The sequence below is a fragment of the Hydractinia symbiolongicarpus genome, chromosome 5 (genome assembly GCF_029227915.1).
Source record: "Hydractinia symbiolongicarpus strain clone_291-10 chromosome 5, HSymV2.1, whole genome shotgun sequence".
NCBI classification, from domain to species: Eukaryota; Metazoa; Cnidaria; class Hydrozoa; order Anthoathecata; family Hydractiniidae; genus Hydractinia; species Hydractinia symbiolongicarpus.
Window position 1 is genome coordinate 25,447,246 of NC_079879.1, and position 21,642 is coordinate 25,468,887.

A 21,642-nucleotide genomic window follows, 5' to 3' on the forward strand; every position below is an offset into this window, starting at 1 on the left:
TGGGTACATTAGGGGAGTGATCGCAGGGGCTACGCGGGAAAGTAGTCTGGAAGCACGTGTAAATGTTTTGATTTGAGTAATTTCATGAACAAGGAATTTCGATGGCTGCACTTCAATCAAACCAACAAATTTCCTTTGGTAATTTCATTTTATTAAAAATTATTATTATATTATTTCGTGCAATTTTTGTAGCCATATTTCTTTTAATGAATTTCATATTCAATGTTGATTAACATGCTATATATGTTTCTACTTTTAGCTGACAACATCGGAGAGCAAGGTTTTTTATCCTACTTATCCAGTTTAGGTGAGGTAAGAATGATTTACTACACAGTGCATCTTGTAAAAAAAAATTTTCTGGTAAGCAACATTTATCTTTTATTTTTTCAAACTGTTTCAAGTCTTCTTTAATAAATACAGTAAAACCTTTGTTTAGGGCCACCTCTATAAACAAGAATTTAGTTATATAATAACCCTCGCAGAAAACACCCATTCGATTTTAGTAGTAGTTAAACCTGTGATAGCGATTACCTCAAGGTTTGCTCTTTGTTGAAATACAACTGGCACAACCAAACAACTTTTTGTTTTGTGGTAATGTATTGTTAAACTTTGTATATTCTGCAATGTACAAGAAGCCAACTCACTATTTGTCATTAATTAGAGTTATCGTAACAAAGAAGAGTGTTATGACAGACAAGCATTAAGTCTAGAATGTGGTGGGAAACATGGCAGCATTATTAAGAAAATATCAAAGTAAGAAATGATTAGCTACCCTGCTAATTGACTAGCTACCCTGTTTTAATTAATTTTTTGTATGTAAATTATCTTCTCGAAGTGGGCTAAAAATCAAGAGTAAAAATAAATGCAGGGTAAATAAAGAATTTATGGTAGCTATACATTTTATATGATTTCGCATGTTGCTTAATCGAACACCTTAGATTCTAAGCATCTAATCATGTTAATTTGCAAGAATTTTTTGCACACTAATTTTCATGCAGAGACACTGCATAAACAATTGGTTGTGTGAAATGCTATTTTTTTGCATATTTGACTGTGTAAAAATTATGTCTAAAATATTTTTTTCAAAAGATGCACAAATTTAGTTTGTATAAAAAGGTTGAAAAATGAAATTTAAGATTTTTATCATTTTTTACATAAATTATAATATAAGCAGTGTTGGCTGGTGTATGTCCAAGATTGAAAAATATATTAAGCACTAATTAGCTCTGCAAACCTGTTAAGTTTGTAAAATATTTTTAAAGATGTGTAACATATTTGGGTGTGTTTTATTGTATTTTCCTGTAAGAAGTGCGCAAAAATGAAATGTGTGCTAAACCCAGCTGTGCAAGAATTAAAAAAACTTAAAACCTGCACAAAAAATTTTAAAATTCAGGTTTTCACAAATTCTGTCATAATGGGCACCTGTTTCAATAGCCAATATTTATGGTTCTCTTTAGCACCTGTTTGTTATAGAAATGTAATGCAATAAACGCACATTTCATGACTATGCAATAATGAAATATATATTACTGTTCTAGCTGAAAGTTTTTCATTAGATATTTTTGACAAAACTAATGAAAACAAACGAACTATGAACTCCGCAAAATTGGCATTCAGTTGGTCTGGCAAAGCCTGGGTGGATCCTGGGTAGTATTAAATTAATTAGCTTTTTAACAAATACACTTTTTTTCTAAACAACCTGATTTTAAAAAACACGAGGTACATTTAAGTATAATAATAGTTGCAAGTAAAGAAGAAGGATTTTTTTACAAGAAATTAATTTTTATCAATGTGACTTTAATTGGAACCAGTTGGAATTTTATTTGAGTGTAAAATAATTTGTAATTGTTTTTATTCTTAAAAAAAGTTTTTCATATTGTTTGTACCACCATTTAAAATTTTCACACTAAACGTTTTAGAGCAAAATAAAACTAGTACGAATTTTTAGGCCTAAATCTTAAGTACACAGATTATTGATAATTTTGTAAATAATGATTGTTTCATGGAATGGTTATGATATCGAAAAATTTGTGTTGAAATAACTGTTACATTTGAGTTTTGTTTTATTAAATTTTAGAAACCAAGCACAACGTTAAGAATATTCGACCGAGGGGTGAGTGCAGCACCAGGATGTAATTTAAAAATTGGAAATAGTGGCTGTGGGATCAAAATTGGAAATTTTATTAAAGGATCTCCCAGATGTAGTACAAAATGTGTCCCAGGGGAGATAATGGATTTATCTTCTCCAACGCTTTAAAACAGTTCAATTCCAGATTAAAGTAGCATCTGATAACCGTAATTCTATATCTTAAAGTTTTGCATGTTTTATTTCTACACCCACCACCATATATCATTTAAAAGATTATTTGGTTTAGAAATGAAATAATGTTGTGTGGTGTACTAGTGAAATTTTATTCCTTTAATAATTCCAAAAAGTAACATTGCTTATTGAATTGCTATATTTCTGAGCTAATAGCTTCATTACATTGGAAAATTTTGCGGTAAATTTCAATTAGGAAATAGCCACTGAGATTACTGGATTACACCCTGAGCAGAACCTATTTTTGCTCATATTTAGACATGTTGTATGTGTTTTAACATTGTTGTAGTGTGCGAGTCATTAAAAATCTTTTCTCTGCTCTTAAATAGAGAGCTTTATGTGCCATTGTTTTGCAAAACCACATTTTTTTTATTAAAGGAATATTACACGGTTCACAATGAGGATGCAAAATTTGCTGCCAAAGAATTTTTCAAAACTTATACTGTCATCAAAGAGCTTGGGAAAGGTTTGTGTACCATGCTAAATTCTTATGACATTTGACCTTTAAAGAAAAAGAAAAATAGTCTATTGTTTCAAATTCTAAATAGTTTAGCCCTGTGAATTCAGTTTTTCATTCTGTTCTGGCGATCTTATGCTAATACATTTAAGACAGCCACAGATAATCAGGATCTGAAAAATTTGTAAAACCTTGAGTAAACATTTAATTTCCATCATTTTGTAGAGAATAAACAAATATCTCTGAAAACACTTCTATCTACAATCTTAAACAAAAGTATTTAGACTATGGCATTTTTATTTTGTTATTTTCCACATATGTACAAAAGTGTGATTGTCAATGCTCTGTAGTTTGTAAACTTAAGAATTGTACAAGCACAGGCCAGGAGAACAGTGTTTCATATTTGCTGGGCGTATTCTGTTGTACGCCAGCACAACGAACTAATCCACATTGAGGTTACGAAGGTACTAAAATTCATAAAAATGACCATGTTGACATCAGCAACAGGACATTTAATGAATTTGGATTTAACCTAAGATCCTAAATTCTAAATACAAGCTGAGCATTGGCAAGTGCACTTTTCAAAATGCGAATGGGTGAATTTGAAATACCCTATGTGGTGGTAAACTTTGATCTGCTGTCTTGTCTTAACATATTTTGACCAGAATTGTAGTTATAATCCATTTCCTTGTTGTAAGTAGATGTTTCTAGTTTTTAAATACCTCCCTAGCATTCGTGTGATTCGTATAATATGGCACAAATCCTTAAAAACAGTCATAATGATGGAAAGAAACATTAAAGTTGTAAGTTGGTACGTTATACATGATTTTATTGGGTCATCTCAGTATCGCATATTTTTTATTTTTTAAGGAAGTACCAAGGTTCCATCCGTTGTGCTAAGTAAAATGAACTTTGAAACATTCCTTCGGGACTTATTGCTTACTTGGCAATATCGCGTGGAGCTGTACAGAAACAAAGCAAGCAAATCTAACCAATGGGAACTTATTGGAAAAGTAAGAAATTTTAATGCCAATTTGTCACTTCCTAAAGTAATTTGTACATCCTTGCTAAGGTGCATTGATTAAATAATAGTGTCACCTTACCTGATCATGTGTATGTAAATGCACATCAATTCAATTTCAGTTATATAATATATAGATTAAATGTTAAATGTTCTAAATTATAAATAAAAAGCTGCAGTGTTTACAAACTAGTCACATACTTTCAGTAACAATGTTTCAAAAAATGTAATAACAGGGCATCATATCTTTTTACGAGAAATGTCTGTATTTTTAAGATAGGAAGCTATAAAGATGGTAACACTTATTATATTAATTTAATTTCAATTTAATTTCTGTACCTTGTGATAAAAGGACTTGGAAGAGGTTATATCGATTTTAAATGAAAAAAGTCTGCAATTAATGTAATTTGTTTACTGCTTTACAGGGATCACCTGGAAACTTGCAACAATTTGAAGAAATTCTTTTCAACAATATTGACATGTCAGCATCTGCTATAGTAATGAGTCTTCGTCTTGCAAGTGATGCAAATGGACAAAGGGTTTGTTTAGTTTCAACATTTCTCAGTTTGTTGATTTTTGCCGTTTTCCTACTTGTAATTTTGTTGACCTACTGTAAAATAACCTGTATGCGTCCTTGTGTCCGTTACCAGTTTTTCTTAGAATTGAATCATTAGTTTTTTCTGTTTTTTTTGCACGAAGATAGATATAACAATAGACCCTCGAAAGTGACATAGTCAATTTGTTTAAAAAAAATCTTATCGGTTTAAATATGGAAGTTTTTTGTGCAAAATGAGCCAAAACTGGTCCAAAAATTTTTAGTTGATTTGAGTTGAGTTTTTCTGATGTTTTGCGCAATGAGAAGGAACAATAGACCTTCAAATGTGACTAAGTCAGTTTTCTGTGTAAAATCTTTACTGCTCAAAAATGGTAAATTTCTGTGTAAAATAAGCTAAAACATTCTAAAATATATGGTTTTTACGACATTTTAGGGGATTGCAGTAAAACAGTGATTCTCTGTGTCTGTACTTTTGTTCTAAAATATAACTGTTAACCCTTCTTGTCCCATTTCCGGACTAGTCTGGGATATTGCTACACTAAAATAATTCTGATCCCAGACAGGTCCAGGATTTTATTAGGACAACTTTGAACGGCCTTCACAGCCGCCCGGTATCTTTAAAATTAATAAGATCGATTTTTTAACATTAGAATAATTTATCTCTCATTTACGCCTGATCTGATGATTTTTAAATTATTATGCAGACTTACTTTTCAAAATTAAAACAAAGATGGCGACTGAATTAAGCGTTAGCTGTGGCTCTAGATCTTTGCCTTTTAGCAGCAGTAATGCTTTATTTGGCTTCTTTATCAATGAACTAAACCTTGAAGAGGATAGTGATGAGGATGTAGTAGCAAGTGGTGATCCAATTAACAGATTATTTGGCCAGAGTTATAGTGAAGACAGAGATTTTTTTGGATTTTCTGATGGTGAGGAAGAATGTGTTGATGAAAGTTCAACTGATAATGATGAATTAGCAGAACCTAGTTCGAAGAAAGCTAGAAAGGAACCAAGCCCTCCTAGTTGAAAAATGGGGCAATGGAAATCTGGTGACAAGAAGTTACGAGAGTTGCCCCATGTCAACACCAGCCGTATATTTATTGTACATACATATGATATCAGGACTCCCGATTTTCTCCTTAGTTTGACAATGCTTTTTCCTGGTATCACTAAGTTGGCAGTTGTAAGCAGTGGATAGCAATGTCACATGCTTACGGTCAATTTTAATTCTAATTCTTTAGAAATACACAGACTTTCTGGTAGACATTCAGGGCTTGAAATCCAACCCATTTCAGGGGAGTCTTTTCACACTCGCGTCAAATACATTGCGCCAGTCAACCGAGTCTTTTAAGAATCTCGTAAAAATAAGTAACAAGCGTTTAATTTTTTTGAATGTTATTTTTTTACTTCATGTTTAACAAAATTACATGATTAAACATATTAAAAATAATATAATCTCTGCTAAGTTTTTTTATATGAACCCAATACTTTTTACACATAGAATTACAGCATTTAACCTAATAAGTTTGACTAGAACATTTAGTAAATAAAGTAAATTAAAAATGCACAATAAAATATCCTTGAAAAAATCTAATTAGCTAAGCTTCATTCTAAGCTTTTTGCGAGAGTCCCTTGTGACTCCCATGACCCTGACTTATGCGAGTCTCAGCGCGAATCGGACTGGTGTCAGATTTCAAGCCCTGAGATTTCCATAGAAAAATATCTCAAGAAGCAAAAAATATCGAGTTAGTCGATCATGTCGTGTATATGTTTCCGCCAGAAGGGAAATGGATCAGCGAAATAATACTCCTAAGAGAAAACGACTGGGAAGAGAATCGTCTTATGAGTGTGACAATTGCTTTACTCCACTCTGTGTGGAACCTGTTTTATGACATGAATTGAATCACATTTTTAAAATAATATAATCTGAACAAAGAACCCAATACTTGTTACATATGGAAATACAGCAACCATCCACCAAAATATGTAAGCTAAAGGGGTTTATTTTAAGGAAAAACTAGAACTAACAGGTTGTTAAGCCAGGAGAAGTCAATTTAATCTCATCAGTTTTGGATCTTTTGTTCAACAAAATCAAAAGTAAAGACAGAACGATAGGTCAACAAAATCAAAAATAAAAACAGAACGATCTACTGTAAAAGAAACAAAAGAGTCTTAAAACAAAGTAAGTATAAAGTCAGTGTCACTCTTCATCACTGTCCGATAGCTGAAAACACAACAATTCTTCATCCAGCTTAGATTTCTTTGAAGGTGGTTCAACTTTAAGAACTTTGTTAATTCGTCGTTTGCTTAGTCCTCGATCGGACTCACCGTCTCCATCTATAAATCTCTCAGCTGTTTTCGTAATTAAATTTTCTCGATTACTTTTAGATTCGAGGCCTTCTTTTCGTGTGGCAACCATCAATAAATCCTTGATTGTGTCATGACCAAGGCTCCCACTCCAATCCGTAAGAATGCGCCTAACAGTGCTGAATCCACGTTCTACTATAGCGTTACTGAATGGGAAACATAAAAGCAATTCTACCATCAAAAATAAGTTTGAGTACACTTGATGTGTCTCAATATACGCATTCGCCCAAAATTCTGCAGGATCCTTTCTGCGCTGCGTTGCATCTTGGTATCGGAATTTGAAATCTTCAAACTCTTTAAGCAAATCAGCAACACAAGTTAATCCTGCCTTTTCTAAGGGTACCTATAAGGAAAAAATGTGATTTATTAAAAGGTGATATATTCCTTTGTTATTTATAGAAAAAGAAAAGAAGAAAATTGAACAAAACGAACCTTAAACTGGTTAAACAAGCTTTCAACATCACTCTTTCCAAAATTGACAAGGGCCAATGCCTGCTCTTGTTAATTGGCTGTTCCTGATTCAACAATCGACACCCAGTTTCTATTATTCATCCAAGATAATTTGCCAAAAATGCTGGATTCATCGGAGAATTCGGAAAATCTTTCACCAAGGCTTTCTAATAACGAAGATGATGCTAAAATTCTTCGCTGGCTAACTAAGTTGACTGCATCAGGTTTAACAGTGAAAACAAAATCTTCGTCGAAACTTTCAATTTTTTTTGTTAGTGGTGACTTAGCCATCAATTTGACTGCTCTGTAGCGGTCACAATCTTGCAGGGTGCCAGCTTGACGTGTCTTCCCACTTGGGGAATATCTTCTTCAAGAACTGCAGTAGCTGTTGCTAATTGATCGACAGATGTACTTTCCAAAATGCCAGGATCAGCTTGCATGGTTTTTAATTTCAAGCATAAACCCTGGACAATATTTGCAACATCCGATATCGACTTCCCGTTCTTACCAGTCTGTAATGCAAGGGAAGCCGATGACATCCAATCCAATATGTCAGCATAGGCATGACAATGCATATAAAACACAAAATTCAAAAAATAATTTCTCAACCAACCAGCGGATTCTTCACAGTTTTGAGTTTCTCGTTTGTCAGGAAAAAAAATGATGAGTGGTACCCAATTCATTCGCATCGCATAAAGAGCTGTTCTTTTATGCGCCACAAATCGAGTTCCAAATGGTTTCGGAATTGAAATTAAAACAAAGCCAATCTGCTCAGCCACTTTTTGCAGACCAGTCCATTCCTTGGAGCTATTTTGAAAGTGAAGGAAAAACAAAGTTAAAAATTCGTCTACGTCACCATAATGCTCATAGAGAGAGACACCACCAGCTAATTCGAGACGATGTGAGAAACAATAGACTTTCACTAACCACTCCGCTATGTGATTCCATTTAGCTAGCAACCCATTTCTACGTCCGAAGTTTACACTCGCTCCATCTGCTCCCGCGCCAATAATCTGCATAACATATTTCTTCATTTATAATTCCAAGTCTTCTAAAGGTTGTATCATCATTACTGGCAAATGTTGGGTTAAAAATCGTTATAAGCGACTTTAGCGTAGCGTGATATAAATTTGCTGCATTTACGGAAACATAAAGCTTCATAGTAACAAAATCGAATAGTTCAATCTTTGGCTTGCAATGGGGGGCTGTTCGAAGGTATAATAATTCACCCTCGTATGTTGGCTTTTTTTTAGCAGCCTGTGACCCATCAATGAGCCAACTACAGAAGTTGGACTCATCGGAGAATTCGGAAAATCTTTCACCAAGGCTTTCTAATAACGAAGATGATGCTAAAATTCTTCGCTGGCTAACTAAGTTGACTGCATCAGGTTTAACAGTGAAAACAAAATCTTCGTCGAAACTTTCAATTTTTTTTGTTAGTGGTGACTTAGCCATCAATTTGACTGCTCTGTAGCGGTCACAATCTTGCAGGGTGCCAGCTTGACGTGTCTTCCCACTTGGGGAATATCTTCTTCAAGAACTGCAGTAGCTGTTGCTAATTGATCGACAGATGTACTTTCCAAAATGCCAGGATCAGCTTGCATGGTTTTTAATTTCAAGCATAAACCCTGGACAATATTTGCAACATCCGATATCGACTTCCCGTTCTTACCAGTCTGTAATGCAAGGGAAGCCGATGACATCCAATCCAATATGTCAGCATAGGCATGACAATGCATATAAAACACAAAATTCAAAAAATAATTTCTCAACCAACCAGCGGATTCTTCACAGTTTTGAGTTTCTCGTTTGTCAGGAAAAAAAATGATGAGTGGTACCCAATTCATTCGCATCGCATAAAGAGCTGTTCTTTTATGCGCCACAAATCGAGTTCCAAATGGTTTCGGAATTGAAATTAAAACAAAGCCAATCTGCTCAGCCACTTTTTGCAGACCAGTCCATTCCTTGGAGCTATTTTGAAAGTGAAGGAAAAACAAAGTTAAAAATTCGTCTACGTCACCATAATGCTCATAGAGAGAGACACCACCAGCTAATTCGAGACGATGTGAGAAACAATAGACTTTCACTAACCACTCCGCTATGTGATTCCATTTAGCTAGCAACCCATTTCTACGTCCGAAGTTTACACTCGCTCCATCTGCTCCCGCGCCAATAATCTGCATAACATATTTCTTCATTTATAATTCCAAGTCTTCTAAAGGTTGTATCATCATTACTGGCAAATGTTGGGTTAAAAATCGTTATAAGCGACTTTAGCGTAGCGTGATATAAATTTGCTGCATTTACGGAAACATAAAGCTTCATAGTAACAAAATCGAATAGTTCAATCTTTGGCTTGCAATGGGGGGCTGTTCGAAGGTATAATAATTCACCCTCGTATGTTGGCTTTTTTTTAGCAGCCTGTGACCCATCAATGAGCCAACTACAGAAGTTGGACTCATCGGAGAATTCGGAAAATCTTTCACCAAGGCTTTCTAATAACGAAGATGATGCTAAAATTCTTCGCTGGCTAACTAAGTTGACTGCATCAGGTTTAACAGTGAAAACAAAATCTTCGTCGAAACTTTCAATTTTTTTTGTTAGTGGTGACTTAGCCATCAATTTGACTGCTCTGTAGCGGTCACAATCTTGCAGGGTGCCAGCTTGACGTGTCTTCCCACTTGGGGAATATCTTCTTCAAGAACTGCAGTAGCTGTTGCTAATTGATCGACAGATGTACTTTCCAAAATGCCAGGATCAGCTTGCATGGTTTTTAATTTCAAGCATAAACCCTGGACAATATTTGCAACATCCGATATCGACTTCCCGTTCTTACCAGTCTGTAATGCAAGGGAAGCCGATGACATCCAATCCAATATGTCAGCATAGGCATGACAATGCATATAAAACACAAAATTCAAAAAATAATTTCTCAACCAACCAGCGGATTCTTCACAGTTTTGAGTTTCTCGTTTGTCAGGAAAAAAAATGATGAGTGGTACCCAATTCATTCGCATCGCATAAAGAGCTGTTCTTTTATGCGCCACAAATCGAGTTCCAAATGGTTTCGGAATTGAAATTAAAACAAAGCCAATCTGCTCAGCCACTTTTTGCAGACCAGTCCATTCCTTGGAGCTATTTTGAAAGTGAAGGAAAAACAAAGTTAAAAATTCGTCTACGTCACCATAATGCTCATAGAGAGAGACACCACCAGCTAATTCGAGACGATGTGAGAAACAATAGACTTTCACTAACCACTCCGCTATGTGATTCCATTTAGCTAGCAACCCATTTCTACGTCCGAAGTTTACACTCGCTCCATCTGCTCCCGCGCCAATAATCTGCATAACATATTTCTTCATTTATAATTCCAAGTCTTCTAAAGGTTGTATCATCATTACTGGCAAATGTTGGGTTAAAAATCGTTATAAGCGACTTTAGCGTAGCGTGATATAAATTTGCTGCATTTACGGAAACATAAAGCTTCATAGTAACAAAATCGAATAGTTCAATCTTTGGCTTGCAATGGGGGGCTGTTCGAAGGTATAATAATTCACCCTCGTATGTTGGCTTTTTTTTAGCAGCCTGTGACCCATCAATGAGCCAACTACAGAAGTTGGACTCATCGGAGAATTCGGAAAATCTTTCACCAAGGCTTTCTAATAACGAAGATGATGCTAAAATTCTTCGCTGGCTAACTAAGTTGACTGCATCAGGTTTAACAGTGAAAACAAAATCTTCGTCGAAACTTTCAATTTTTTTTGTTAGTGGTGACTTAGCCATCAATTTGACTGCTCTGTAGCGGTCACAATCTTGCAGGGTGCCAGCTTGACGTGTCTTCCCACTTGGGGAATATCTTCTTCAAGAACTGCAGTAGCTGTTGCTAATTGATCGACAGATGTACTTTCCAAAATGCCAGGATCAGCTTGCATGGTTTTTAATTTCAAGCATAAACCCTGGACAATATTTGCAACATCCGATATCGACTTCCCGTTCTTACCAGTCTGTAATGCAAGGGAAGCCGATGACATCCAATCCAATATGTCAGCATAGGCATGACAATGCATATAAAACACAAAATTCAAAAAATAATTTCTCAACCAACCAGCGGATTCTTCACAGTTTTGAGTTTCTCGTTTGTCAGGAAAAAAAATGATGAGTGGTACCCAATTCATTCGCATCGCATAAAGAGCTGTTTTTTTATGCGCCACAAATCGAGTTCCAAATGGTTTCGGAATTGAAATTAAAACAAAGCCAATCTGCTCAGCCACTTTTTGCAGACCAGTCCATTCCTTGGAGCTATTTTGAAAGTGAAGGAAAAACAAAGTTAAAAATTCGTCTACGTCACCATAATGCTCATAGAGAGAGACACCACCAGCTAATTCGAGACGATGTGAGAAACAATAGACTTTCACTAACCACTCCGCTATGTGATTCCATTTAGCTAGCAACCCATTTCTACGTCCGAAGTTTACACTCGCTCCATCTGCTCCCGCGCCAATAATCTGCATAACATATTTCTTCATTTATAATTCCAAGTCTTCTAAAGGTTGTATCATCATTACTGGCAAATGTTGGGTTAAAAATCGTTATAAGCGACTTTAGCGTAGCGTGATATAAATTTGCTGCATTTACGGAAACATAAAGCTTCATAGTAACAAAATCGAATAGTTCAATCTTTGGCTTGCAATGGGGGGCTGTTCGAAGGTATAATAATTCACCCTCGTATGTTGGCTTTTTTTTAGCAGCCTGTGACCCATCAATGAGCCAACTACAGAAGTTAGATTTGCCATTACTAACTTCTGTACGAATGTCGTTGCGCAATTCTTCCACAATTAAATGGATAAACAACTTGCAACTGTTATTATTGTTGTATGCCGTAGTTAAGTGCACTCCATTGTCATTGTTCAGTTCTATCAAATCTGCGAACTCAGTAAAAGGTTTTTCTTTCCTACCAATATGAAGAGCCCTACGAAAGAGTGGTGTTACAGCCTCTAACCCACGTTGCCTCAATGTCCCAAAAGAAATATCAATACTGCTCTGCTCTGAGATAGCAGATACACCAGTGTCTAGCTCTAGGCATTTTGTGTGGCCGCAGAGTTAAAGTGTCGTTCAAAATTAAACTTAAGCATCCAACTGGAACCCTGTATTCCATATTTAATTACATCATCACAAATTTTTCCTATATATAAATGTTTCACTCTGTCCACATTTTTTTTACAAATGTTACACTTCGTGGGAATCACAAATGTGCCATCCTCGTTATAAGTTGGTTCCAAATTGTTTAATCTTTCTGGCCATTTTAAAAATGCAATTTTTGATATCCTTTTTTTTGAAGTTGTTGCTTGCTCCATTTTCGATTATAAGATAAAGAATTTTTTGGCCTCGCAAACTGATGTTCCATTTCCATATTCGATTATTGTTATTATTTCAAAAGATGTTATTTTTAGCCACTATTGATATAAGGTTTTTCAACGTGCTTGGCTGTTAACATGCAGGTGACGAATGAATAACAAGGAGAAAAACCGTTTTTTAATATATACTTCTTTTTTTTTAAACACAAAAACATGATATATATATTTTTTCTATATTTAAAATTTGTTACATAGTATTGGTTCTTGGTCATTTTGTAAAATTCGGAACCTCGCGTCTCTGACAAAAGCAGCATCCAGGAATTCTACAAAAGTAAATCAGGTTATCAATTACACAAGTATTTGGCATTCAGAATGTTCTTATAAGCAGCTGTACAAGAAACATAATTCTACTTTCGAAAGTACATTAGGTTTTTCCCCTGAAAGTTAAACATTTTTTACACAACCCCAGGGTAATCTGCCGATTTCATCGCAGGATTTAACTTGGTAAGTCTGACCGTCGTAGGGCAGCAAAACATAGCGACGTTGGCATAATGTGCAAAATGGCGGATGGGACATTACTTACTATGCTTGGTTATTAAGTTTAAATAAAAGCTCTTTACTATCGCTTAATTGGTTATAACATACAACGAAACTAACTGAAAAGTAACTAAAATTAATGCACAATAAAATATGCTTGAATAAATCTAAATAGCTAAACCTTATTTTCTAAACTTTTAGCGTGAGTCCAAGTGGACTCGTGTCACCATGACTTACGCAAGTCCCAGCGCGAGTCTGACTCGCGGACTAGCGTCAGATTTCAAGCCCTGGAATTGTCTATTTCCGGAGTCAAACCAGGACTTAGCTGATATTATAAAAGTTATGAAAAATGTGTTTTTTTGCTAAAAAGGCTTGTGATCAGGGACATGATGTGATAAAAAAATGCCTGAACGTTTTCAGCAACGATTTAATGATGTACCTAAAGCGCAAAAAATATGTTAATTCATTTTCACTAAGAGCTTTTAATATTCCAGAATTTTTATTAAATTTTTATTAAATTTTATAAATTTAGTGGTTATATGTTTTAAAAATACGTTGACTATTATGTTGGCAAATGCTGAGTACCTTGGCTATTTACAAAAGCTGTTCTGTAGTTGGTAAAATTGTTAGAGTTAGTCAATAAGATAAGGTAAGATAGATCGATAGAACATTGTTTTCTTGCTCTGATAATTGTTTGAAAGAGATGTTCATAACCTACTTTGATGTATCAATGAAAGTATTTTCTACAACCACTTGTTTATAGATTTATTTAAGAACTTCTTGAGATATTTGGCTTTGCTCAATCTCATTTTCGATATTTGGTTGTAATAATTGCCCAACACTACTGCATGCATATTCCCGTTAATTCTGTTATTCTACTCTGCAGATTATTTCTCAAAACATGATTCAGATGAATTCTCTCCTGCAACAATTTCCGACTTGCAAAGAGTGTTGTCTGTTTGCAGTATAGACAAAGGTCTTTTAAAATATTTTCAATCTAGTTTTTTTAACACTAATGTCCCACAACGGTGTTAACTTATCAGTATCAGCATACAGCAAGTCAACACATACTGGTGAAAATCTTAACTACACATCTGATCACCAAATGTCCTGCAAAGAAATTGTAGTGTCCTCATTGCTGATAGAGTAGTCGATGTAGTCAGAAAGACAAAATATGTCTACAGAATCAATGAAATATTTTTTATGAAATCCAGTGTAAAGATTGTTTCGCTGTTTATTTCGGTGTAGTAAAACGTTTATGTTGGTGAAGCATAATCATCGCTACATTAAGTTTATAGAATTCCCAAGGAAAACTATATTACGAGACTCAGGAGAGGGGAATAAATTTCCCTATGCATTTTTTTCAGTTACATTCTAGAACATATAAGCTATTTAATATTGGGTTATAATGGAAAGAATATAATAATAAGAATAAGTCTTATACTGTTGACCAATAACAGACTTTTTAGTATCCTTATTTAATCTATTGCAAAAATTTTCACAGATATTAAAGTCTTCACCAGTATTTTCTCATGGATATCTAAAATTTAAGTGAGCTATTTGAATAAATGCACCATCTTGGTGTTTTTAAATCACTTGTAACATTGAAAAATATCTTTTTTAGGTTGTTGGTGCAGCTTTTGCAGATGCAGCTTTACAGATCTTTAATGTGTGTGAATTTTCAGACAACGATCAATTTTCTAATGTGGAAGTAAGTTTTTTTGTCTGAAAGGGTGAAAATAAGTGTTTACATTTATTATTATAAGATAACCTAGATATAATTGCAGAGAGAACTCTTACCCTTCAGTGTTTAAACTAAGGTTCAGTTTACAGTGAAACCTGTATAAGATGTCACTCTGGGAACTGGAAAGAAGTGGTCATCTTACGCAGGTGGTTATCTTAAAAAAGACCTCTTTTAGATAGCCAACCTTATTTTTTTCCTTTTAAGCATGATCACGTTGAATGTGAATTTAAAATTATGCAAGCTTTGTGATCTATAACAAGTTCTAATATAAATGTAACTGCTTTTCTCTGCTTTTGTTTCATGGTTGAAAAAAGTGGTCATTTGTTTTGTATTCATCATTCTGTCTACCAGATGAAAAATAACAATTCCTGGTCCTATTAAGCAGGAGGTCATTTTAAAGAATAGCAAATGACCATAAAATACATTTGAGGGCACCCAAAATGTGTTCATTTAAAACAAGTGGTTGTCTTATACAAGTGTTTGTCTTATACAAGTGGTTACTAGTAGGTTTGGCTTTATTAGGCTTTAATTTGAAACATCAGTGGTAAAATAATTAGTAAAAACTGCTTAAATTACGGTTCAAACGGTTAAGAAGACATTACGATTTGATATTGTTTTTGAATACAGGATTATTTTCAAAGAACTACTCACAAGCAATGATTTTCAGCCTTTTAATATTAGGCCCACATGCTTTAAACTTGTCAATACTAACTACAGACATAGGACTTATGATCTTGAGTTGTTTGTTTAGATCTGACTGTGATAATTTCTGCTGACAGCATGTCCCATTTTCTTGTTGTCCTGGAGTTTTGTGGGCCATCACGTTAATTCTTTTATAATTGTAGACAATGCAGAAACTGCGACTAGCTCATTTCGACGTTGCTAACCTGCCCTATAAATCTGCATTATATGTTTTAGGCGATTCTGTTTTGCCATTTTCAAAAATTAAAACTGCCATTTTCCATAACATTATGCACACCATTAATTTATTTTTAAGACACTGCTTATGCAGGTGGGTCCGAAAGAATGTCTGATTCAACGACAAGATTTAAGTGCAGAAGGCAGCAAGTTAAAGATTGTGTTGGAGAGATCTAATGTTTTGGTCACGGAAGCTAAAAAAGGTAGGGTTTATTCTCAGTTTTTACTTTCTGTTATGTCTTTAAAAAAAAGGAAATGTTACACATTGCAAACCACTCCTACTGTAGGAAGAATTGCATCTTAGAGTTTGTGTGTAAAAAAATAAAAGTTTTAAATATTACTTTCTAAAGATATAAACAAAAAGAACCAAAACAAAAAGAACCAAATATTTTTTTTGCTTTAATGAATGTTTGATTCCCTGACTCACTTTCTCTTATTTGTTTTCATTTGCAGCACAATTACTATTTTTGTTATAGCTGATTTCAGTTCAAAAGATGTTACTCAGGATTTGGATAGATTATTGAAATCAAATTCATGCGGCAGTGCAGCAAGACGTTAGTGTTCTGGATTTTATATATACTTTCATATAGATGTTCATATATATACTTTCATATATACCTTCATATATATACTCTCATATATACGTTTATATTAGATACTTTCATATATATGTTCATATATATGCTTTCATATATATGTTCATGTTTATACTTTCATACATACATAGATATATATATAAAACTTTTGAGCCAATTCGGTCATGTGTGTGTATTATATACTCTATTATAGAAACAAAAATAACTCACACACATAAATAACACACGGTATATATGTTCCTACATGTATTTTCATATAGCTACAAAAGGATTGTTTAGACCTTTGTTTCAAAACCTAAATTGGTTGTTTTTACAAAATGTAACACAAGTTAATCAATACTAAAAAAGCAGCATTAAAGTAAACTTAAATGCTGATTCCAGCACAGTGAACAGTGTTATTAAACCAATTTTTAATTTAGTCTCAACTTTAATTTTTTTTATATTTATTTAGGGGAGTTAGACCTGCCTCATGCAGTATCTTGTCTATCATCAATCATAAAGTATTTGGAGGTATATGTTTAATGTTTTTTTTTCTTGGTGTGAGGTATCTATATATATCAAAATTGTACAATTTTAACTAATTATTTCACTCATTTTTGGTTTTGTGGATTTTACTTAAAGTAATTGTCTGAACTTTTAAATCAATCAATATATAAACTAGTCAGAGAAGTTTGCGAAACACAAATGTGATTGATAAATCTCAGGTTCATTGCAGTTCTTTGAAAGCAAACAGTTTCTAGGAAAACTAAAATCCAAAAAAGAGTAGGCATGCACATGCAGTTATCATATTCACTTTCAAGTTTCCGAGTTACTAAAGAGATTATGCAGATTTTACATTGCAGCAAAAGAGTTTGTGTATGGTAATTTGATAATTATTTTGTGGAATTTTGCATTTTATTTACATTTTTAAGCTTCTGTCTGATGACTCAGCATTTCATCAGTACACATTAAAGTCGTTTGATTTAAGTCAGTACATGCGCCTTGATGCAGCAGCTGTTCGAGCATTAAACATACTGCCTTCATTGACTGATGGTAAGACTACATTTTTGTATTAAGCTAGAAGTGAAATTTTATATCTGTAAAAGGTATAAGATATTTGGATTACCATACATGATTGATAAGTTTCTAGTATCCATATCAATTTTGCAAAATAATAGGTCCTCCTTGAATAATCCCGCTTGGAGCATAACTTAATTTTGTAGCTCTTCAGGGCCACTCATAAAGTGATTTGTAACAGAAAGCTTCAAGTCAGAATTTTGAAGTAATGCTTCAATTTAGGGTTGGTTTCTTATAAGAAACATGCAGTCTTAAGGATTTCATTGTCTACAGTATCAAAATGTAATATCGTTTCCAAAATCAAACTGATCTATTAGAAATTGTGGCAAAAGCTGCTGTGACTGTTGCTGGGTATGATTGGAACTATTTTAATTAAAATTTCAGGAGGAAACAAGACTATGTGTCTGTCCGGTTTGTTAAACTTGTGTAAAACAACTCCTGGTCAACGTCTGCTTGGGCAGTGGGTAAAACAACCGTTAATGGATGCAAAAAAAATTGGTAATGTTTTAAACTTTACTTCAAAACTGTTTGGTTGTGCAATTGAAAAATCATTTTGTTTTTCAAATTTAGAGGAAAGACTTGATATTGTTGATATATTTTTCAACAATGATGATATACGACTTTCTGTGCAGGTAGTTTTAATGTCTTGCTTTTTAAGATGTAACAAATTATGTAAATATTTGCTGTTGCATAAGTATTTGTTTTTAATGTGTAGGATGGTTCACTAAGGCGAATACCAGATTTGTCTCGATTGTCCAAAAAATTTCAACAAAAGCGAGCCAACCTACAGGTATGTTAGAAGCTGTGTTCCATAATCTCATTATATGCATGATTTTTACATATTTATAAGTTTTTAAATTGAACCATCGAATAATGAACCATTTGTTGTGGTTATATTTAAAAATGGTTTCCATAATTATTAAAGCCAGTCATATGGAGGTAATTTGCTACCATGTCTAGTATATGTAACAAATTCACAACATTTTTTTAGGATTGCGTGCGTGTGTATCAAGCCATCAGACAATTGCCCCATCTACTGACAACACTAAAAAAGTATGATGGTGAACATAAGGTGATAATGGAGGAGGTGTTCTGTAAGCCATTTCAGGTAAGAACCTAACCGCTATCTTAAGCAACTTTGTCTTAGTATATTTCAGCTTTGAGGGAATGAAAAGAGGGGATACACAACTAAAATTCTATGCGTGTTTAATTTTTTTGTTTAATTTTGTCATTATTTATACATTCGTGAAATAGAAAGACGAAACTCTCAGCCAACTTCTTCTAAATGTCAATCACATTTTACATTCTTTTAACCTTTTTAAAACGCAGTTTTCTAAAAAAAAAAGCTTAGTGTACCCTAAAGTAGCTTGAAATGTGTTTAAAAGTGTCACCTTGATGCATATAAAATGTTTCTCAACACACATTTATTTCAGTCTAACTTTTTTTTTTCTTCGACATGTAAATAAACTTTCTATTGATTTCATATCTATTAAAAAATTAACAAGTCATTTATTGAATTTTTGTTGAAAATCAATCATGTTATGTTATAATTAGCATAATTTTAAATACCGAAATTTAAAAACTTACTGGAATTGTGACCCGGTAGCATAAACGTGCTTTAATACAATAGAATCAGTTGTGTCTTATTTCTTTTTCTTTCCTCTGAAATTTCTTTGTCTTCTGTGCAATTTAACTAAATTTGGTGCATTTGACTACATGTTTCCTGTTTCATTATTCGTAGAAGAACATTTTAACATATGCTTATATATTTTTTGTTTTTTTTTCAATTTGCGGTACACAATCTGCGAGCCTAAACGCCAATTATTCAAAGAAACGAAGTATCAATATTTCTACTTTTTGAAGCCCTAGATTATTTATAGGACGCTGTGAACGATTTCTCAAAATTTATGGAGTTAGTTGAAACTACTGTTGATTTGGATGAAGTCGAGAATCACGAGTATCTTATCAAAGCTGAGTTTGATGAGTCGCTTCAAGAATGTAAAGACAATTTGGATTATGTTGTTACACAATTGGAATCAGAGTTAAGCAAAGCAGCTCGAGATTTGGGATTGGAAAAGGGTAAAACGATCAAATTAGAATCGAACAGCCCACTGGGTCATTATTTTCGTGTCACCTTGAAGGTTAGTTTAATCATGTCTAGGTTATGACAAACATTTGTAAACTTTACAACAAATTCTAACCTGTTCTTTCTGTTTCTTAAACTTTTAACATTTTTATAAGAAAATGCCTTAAACATTATTTGTTTCAGTTGGTACCTATATGGAACATTCTGCAAAAGCTTGGGACATATATCTGAAAAATAACTTAAAACAATATGCTTGAATGATACTTCTTTTTGTGCTCTCATTCTGTTGAATTTTTGCTCTAGAGTTGTCAATCTACAAGAGCTTTAAGAAACTGCCGGGGATAGAGAGAAATGTTCTAAGGTGTTATTGTTACTAGTTTTCAGCAACTATAGCTTAATGTTTTTTACTTCTTTTATTTTTTAGGAGGAAAAAGCGCTACGCAATAACAAGAAGTACACTACCGTTGAGACGAGAAAAGATGGTGTAAGATTTGTAAACTCTTCTTTAAAATCACTTGGCATCGAATATAAATCTCATAAAGATACTTATTCTGAGTTGCAAACACAACTTGCGAATGAAGTTATTAAAATAGCAGGTGGGTGAGGTGAAATATGTTAATAAGTTGATTGCCTTTAATTAATCCTAGGATTGATTTACTGTCATTCCAAATAGCATATTGCAATTGAGTATGACTTTGTGAAACCACCATATAAATTATTGAATAGTTCTTCCTTGTCTTGAAAATAAGCAACATGATTGCTAATTGAATATAAGAAAGGACTATTAGTATTTCGATAGTGTCAATTAAAACTTTAGATAACAACAGAATCTATATTATAATACCCGTATACGTCTGTCCATCCGTCCGTCTGTCTGTCACGCAAAATGGTAGCTTAGCTGCACAGGTAGCTAGACGCACGCAATGCGGTTTAAAAAGGACGGGCGAACCCGTGGATTTTTCCACGGGCTAACGACTAGTTTATAATGGATGTTGATTGGCTACCAATGATAAGTTTTAGCTATTAAAACTTTTTTCTTTCTAGCTGGTTATTCGGATCCATTGCAAACGCTGAGTGATCAAATCGCTTACCTAGATGTCTTATTAAGGTAACGTCCAATTGAAAGAAATTTGTTAATCTATGTTTGCTTTCTCCATCTAGCTTTGCTTTAAGTTTTTTTGTCATGAAGATGACAACCATAATATTGCAGTTGTCTTGTTAAAGCACAAAAACAGTATCACCAATGATGTTTAATTATTTCGTAAATATTAGGAATTAAAGATCTCGTATAGTCAAACAGTATCAAAAAGCAGTCTTCTATATTTGGGCGTATCTGCTACCGCCCACCTATCCTTAAGAGGGGTAGAAAATGGTAGTGTGGGAAGTGTAATAGCTAAAATATACGAAGAATTTAATATCTCTATATTATATATATATCTCTATATTATATACGAAGAATTTAATATCTCTAGAGAAAAACAAACAAAACAACCGATTACATAGCTAATGTTTTTTTTTGACTTTTAAATGAAATGTCTTTCCAAAAACGTAAGATGCAAAGTATAAACTTTTCTAGCTTTGCTACAGTGGCGTCTCAAGCACCTACACCATACGTTCGCCCTGTGGTGCACCCAAAAGGTAAGCTCGTTAATTTTTATATTCTAACTAGAATATGTCGTCAGCAATAAAACATATTTGCCTTATGAGACTACATAGTCTGGCCATCTTTAAAAGAATTCCTGGAATTTGCAAAACAAAAACTTCTAGAAAATAATTTTTTGAACCAATTTTTTGTTCACACCTAGGTTCTCAAAGTCGTCAGGAAATTTATTTTTTTCTTTCAAATTTACATTTTGAAATTAAATGGTGACCCTGTTACATCAACGTAAACTGGATATAATTTTTTGTATGTGTTTAGGTAAAGGGAAAATTGTTTTGAAAGGATCAAGGCATCCTTGCTTAGAAGCTCAAGATGATGTCTCTTTCATTGCAAATGATGTTAGCCTAATAAAAGGTAATTGGACCAATCTTTTTGTTTGGAACAGTGATAAAGAGTAGTTTATTAGGATTGTTTGATTAGTTTCATGCGGATGAAAAATATAGAGCATAAAATCACACTATGATAAGGGATTGTAAGCGTTGTAGGCTCATATACACGAAAATTGCGAGTTGTGATTTCC

At 33.7% G+C, this 21,642-nt stretch overlaps 1 protein-coding gene across 1 annotated transcript in view; it reads left to right on the top strand.

The window, feature by feature from the left end:
- Positions 1-20: 20 nt before the first annotated feature.
- LOC130645640 (DNA mismatch repair protein Msh2-like) overlaps positions 21-21,642 on the top strand; it is a 35,402-nt gene continuing 13,780 nt past the window's right edge. The window contains exons 1-20 of the mRNA XM_057451690.1: positions 21-138; positions 260-312; positions 2,078-2,113; positions 2,699-2,786; positions 3,648-3,790; positions 4,224-4,337; positions 14,687-14,773; positions 15,804-15,927; positions 16,201-16,278; positions 16,772-16,830; positions 17,232-17,352; positions 17,761-17,874; positions 17,947-18,008; positions 18,092-18,166; positions 18,368-18,484; positions 19,257-19,517; positions 19,887-20,058; positions 20,507-20,570; positions 21,039-21,100; positions 21,381-21,476. Coding sequence (XP_057307673.1) covers positions 102-138; positions 260-312; positions 2,078-2,113; positions 2,699-2,786; positions 3,648-3,790; positions 4,224-4,337; positions 14,687-14,773; positions 15,804-15,927; positions 16,201-16,278; positions 16,772-16,830; positions 17,232-17,352; positions 17,761-17,874; positions 17,947-18,008; positions 18,092-18,166; positions 18,368-18,484; positions 19,257-19,517; positions 19,887-20,058; positions 20,507-20,570; positions 21,039-21,100; positions 21,381-21,476 — 1,963 coding nt within the window. The 5' untranslated portion in view covers positions 21-101. The remainder of the gene's footprint in view (positions 139-259; positions 313-2,077; positions 2,114-2,698; positions 2,787-3,647; positions 3,791-4,223; positions 4,338-14,686; positions 14,774-15,803; positions 15,928-16,200; positions 16,279-16,771; positions 16,831-17,231; positions 17,353-17,760; positions 17,875-17,946; positions 18,009-18,091; positions 18,167-18,367; positions 18,485-19,256; positions 19,518-19,886; positions 20,059-20,506; positions 20,571-21,038; positions 21,101-21,380; positions 21,477-21,642) is intronic.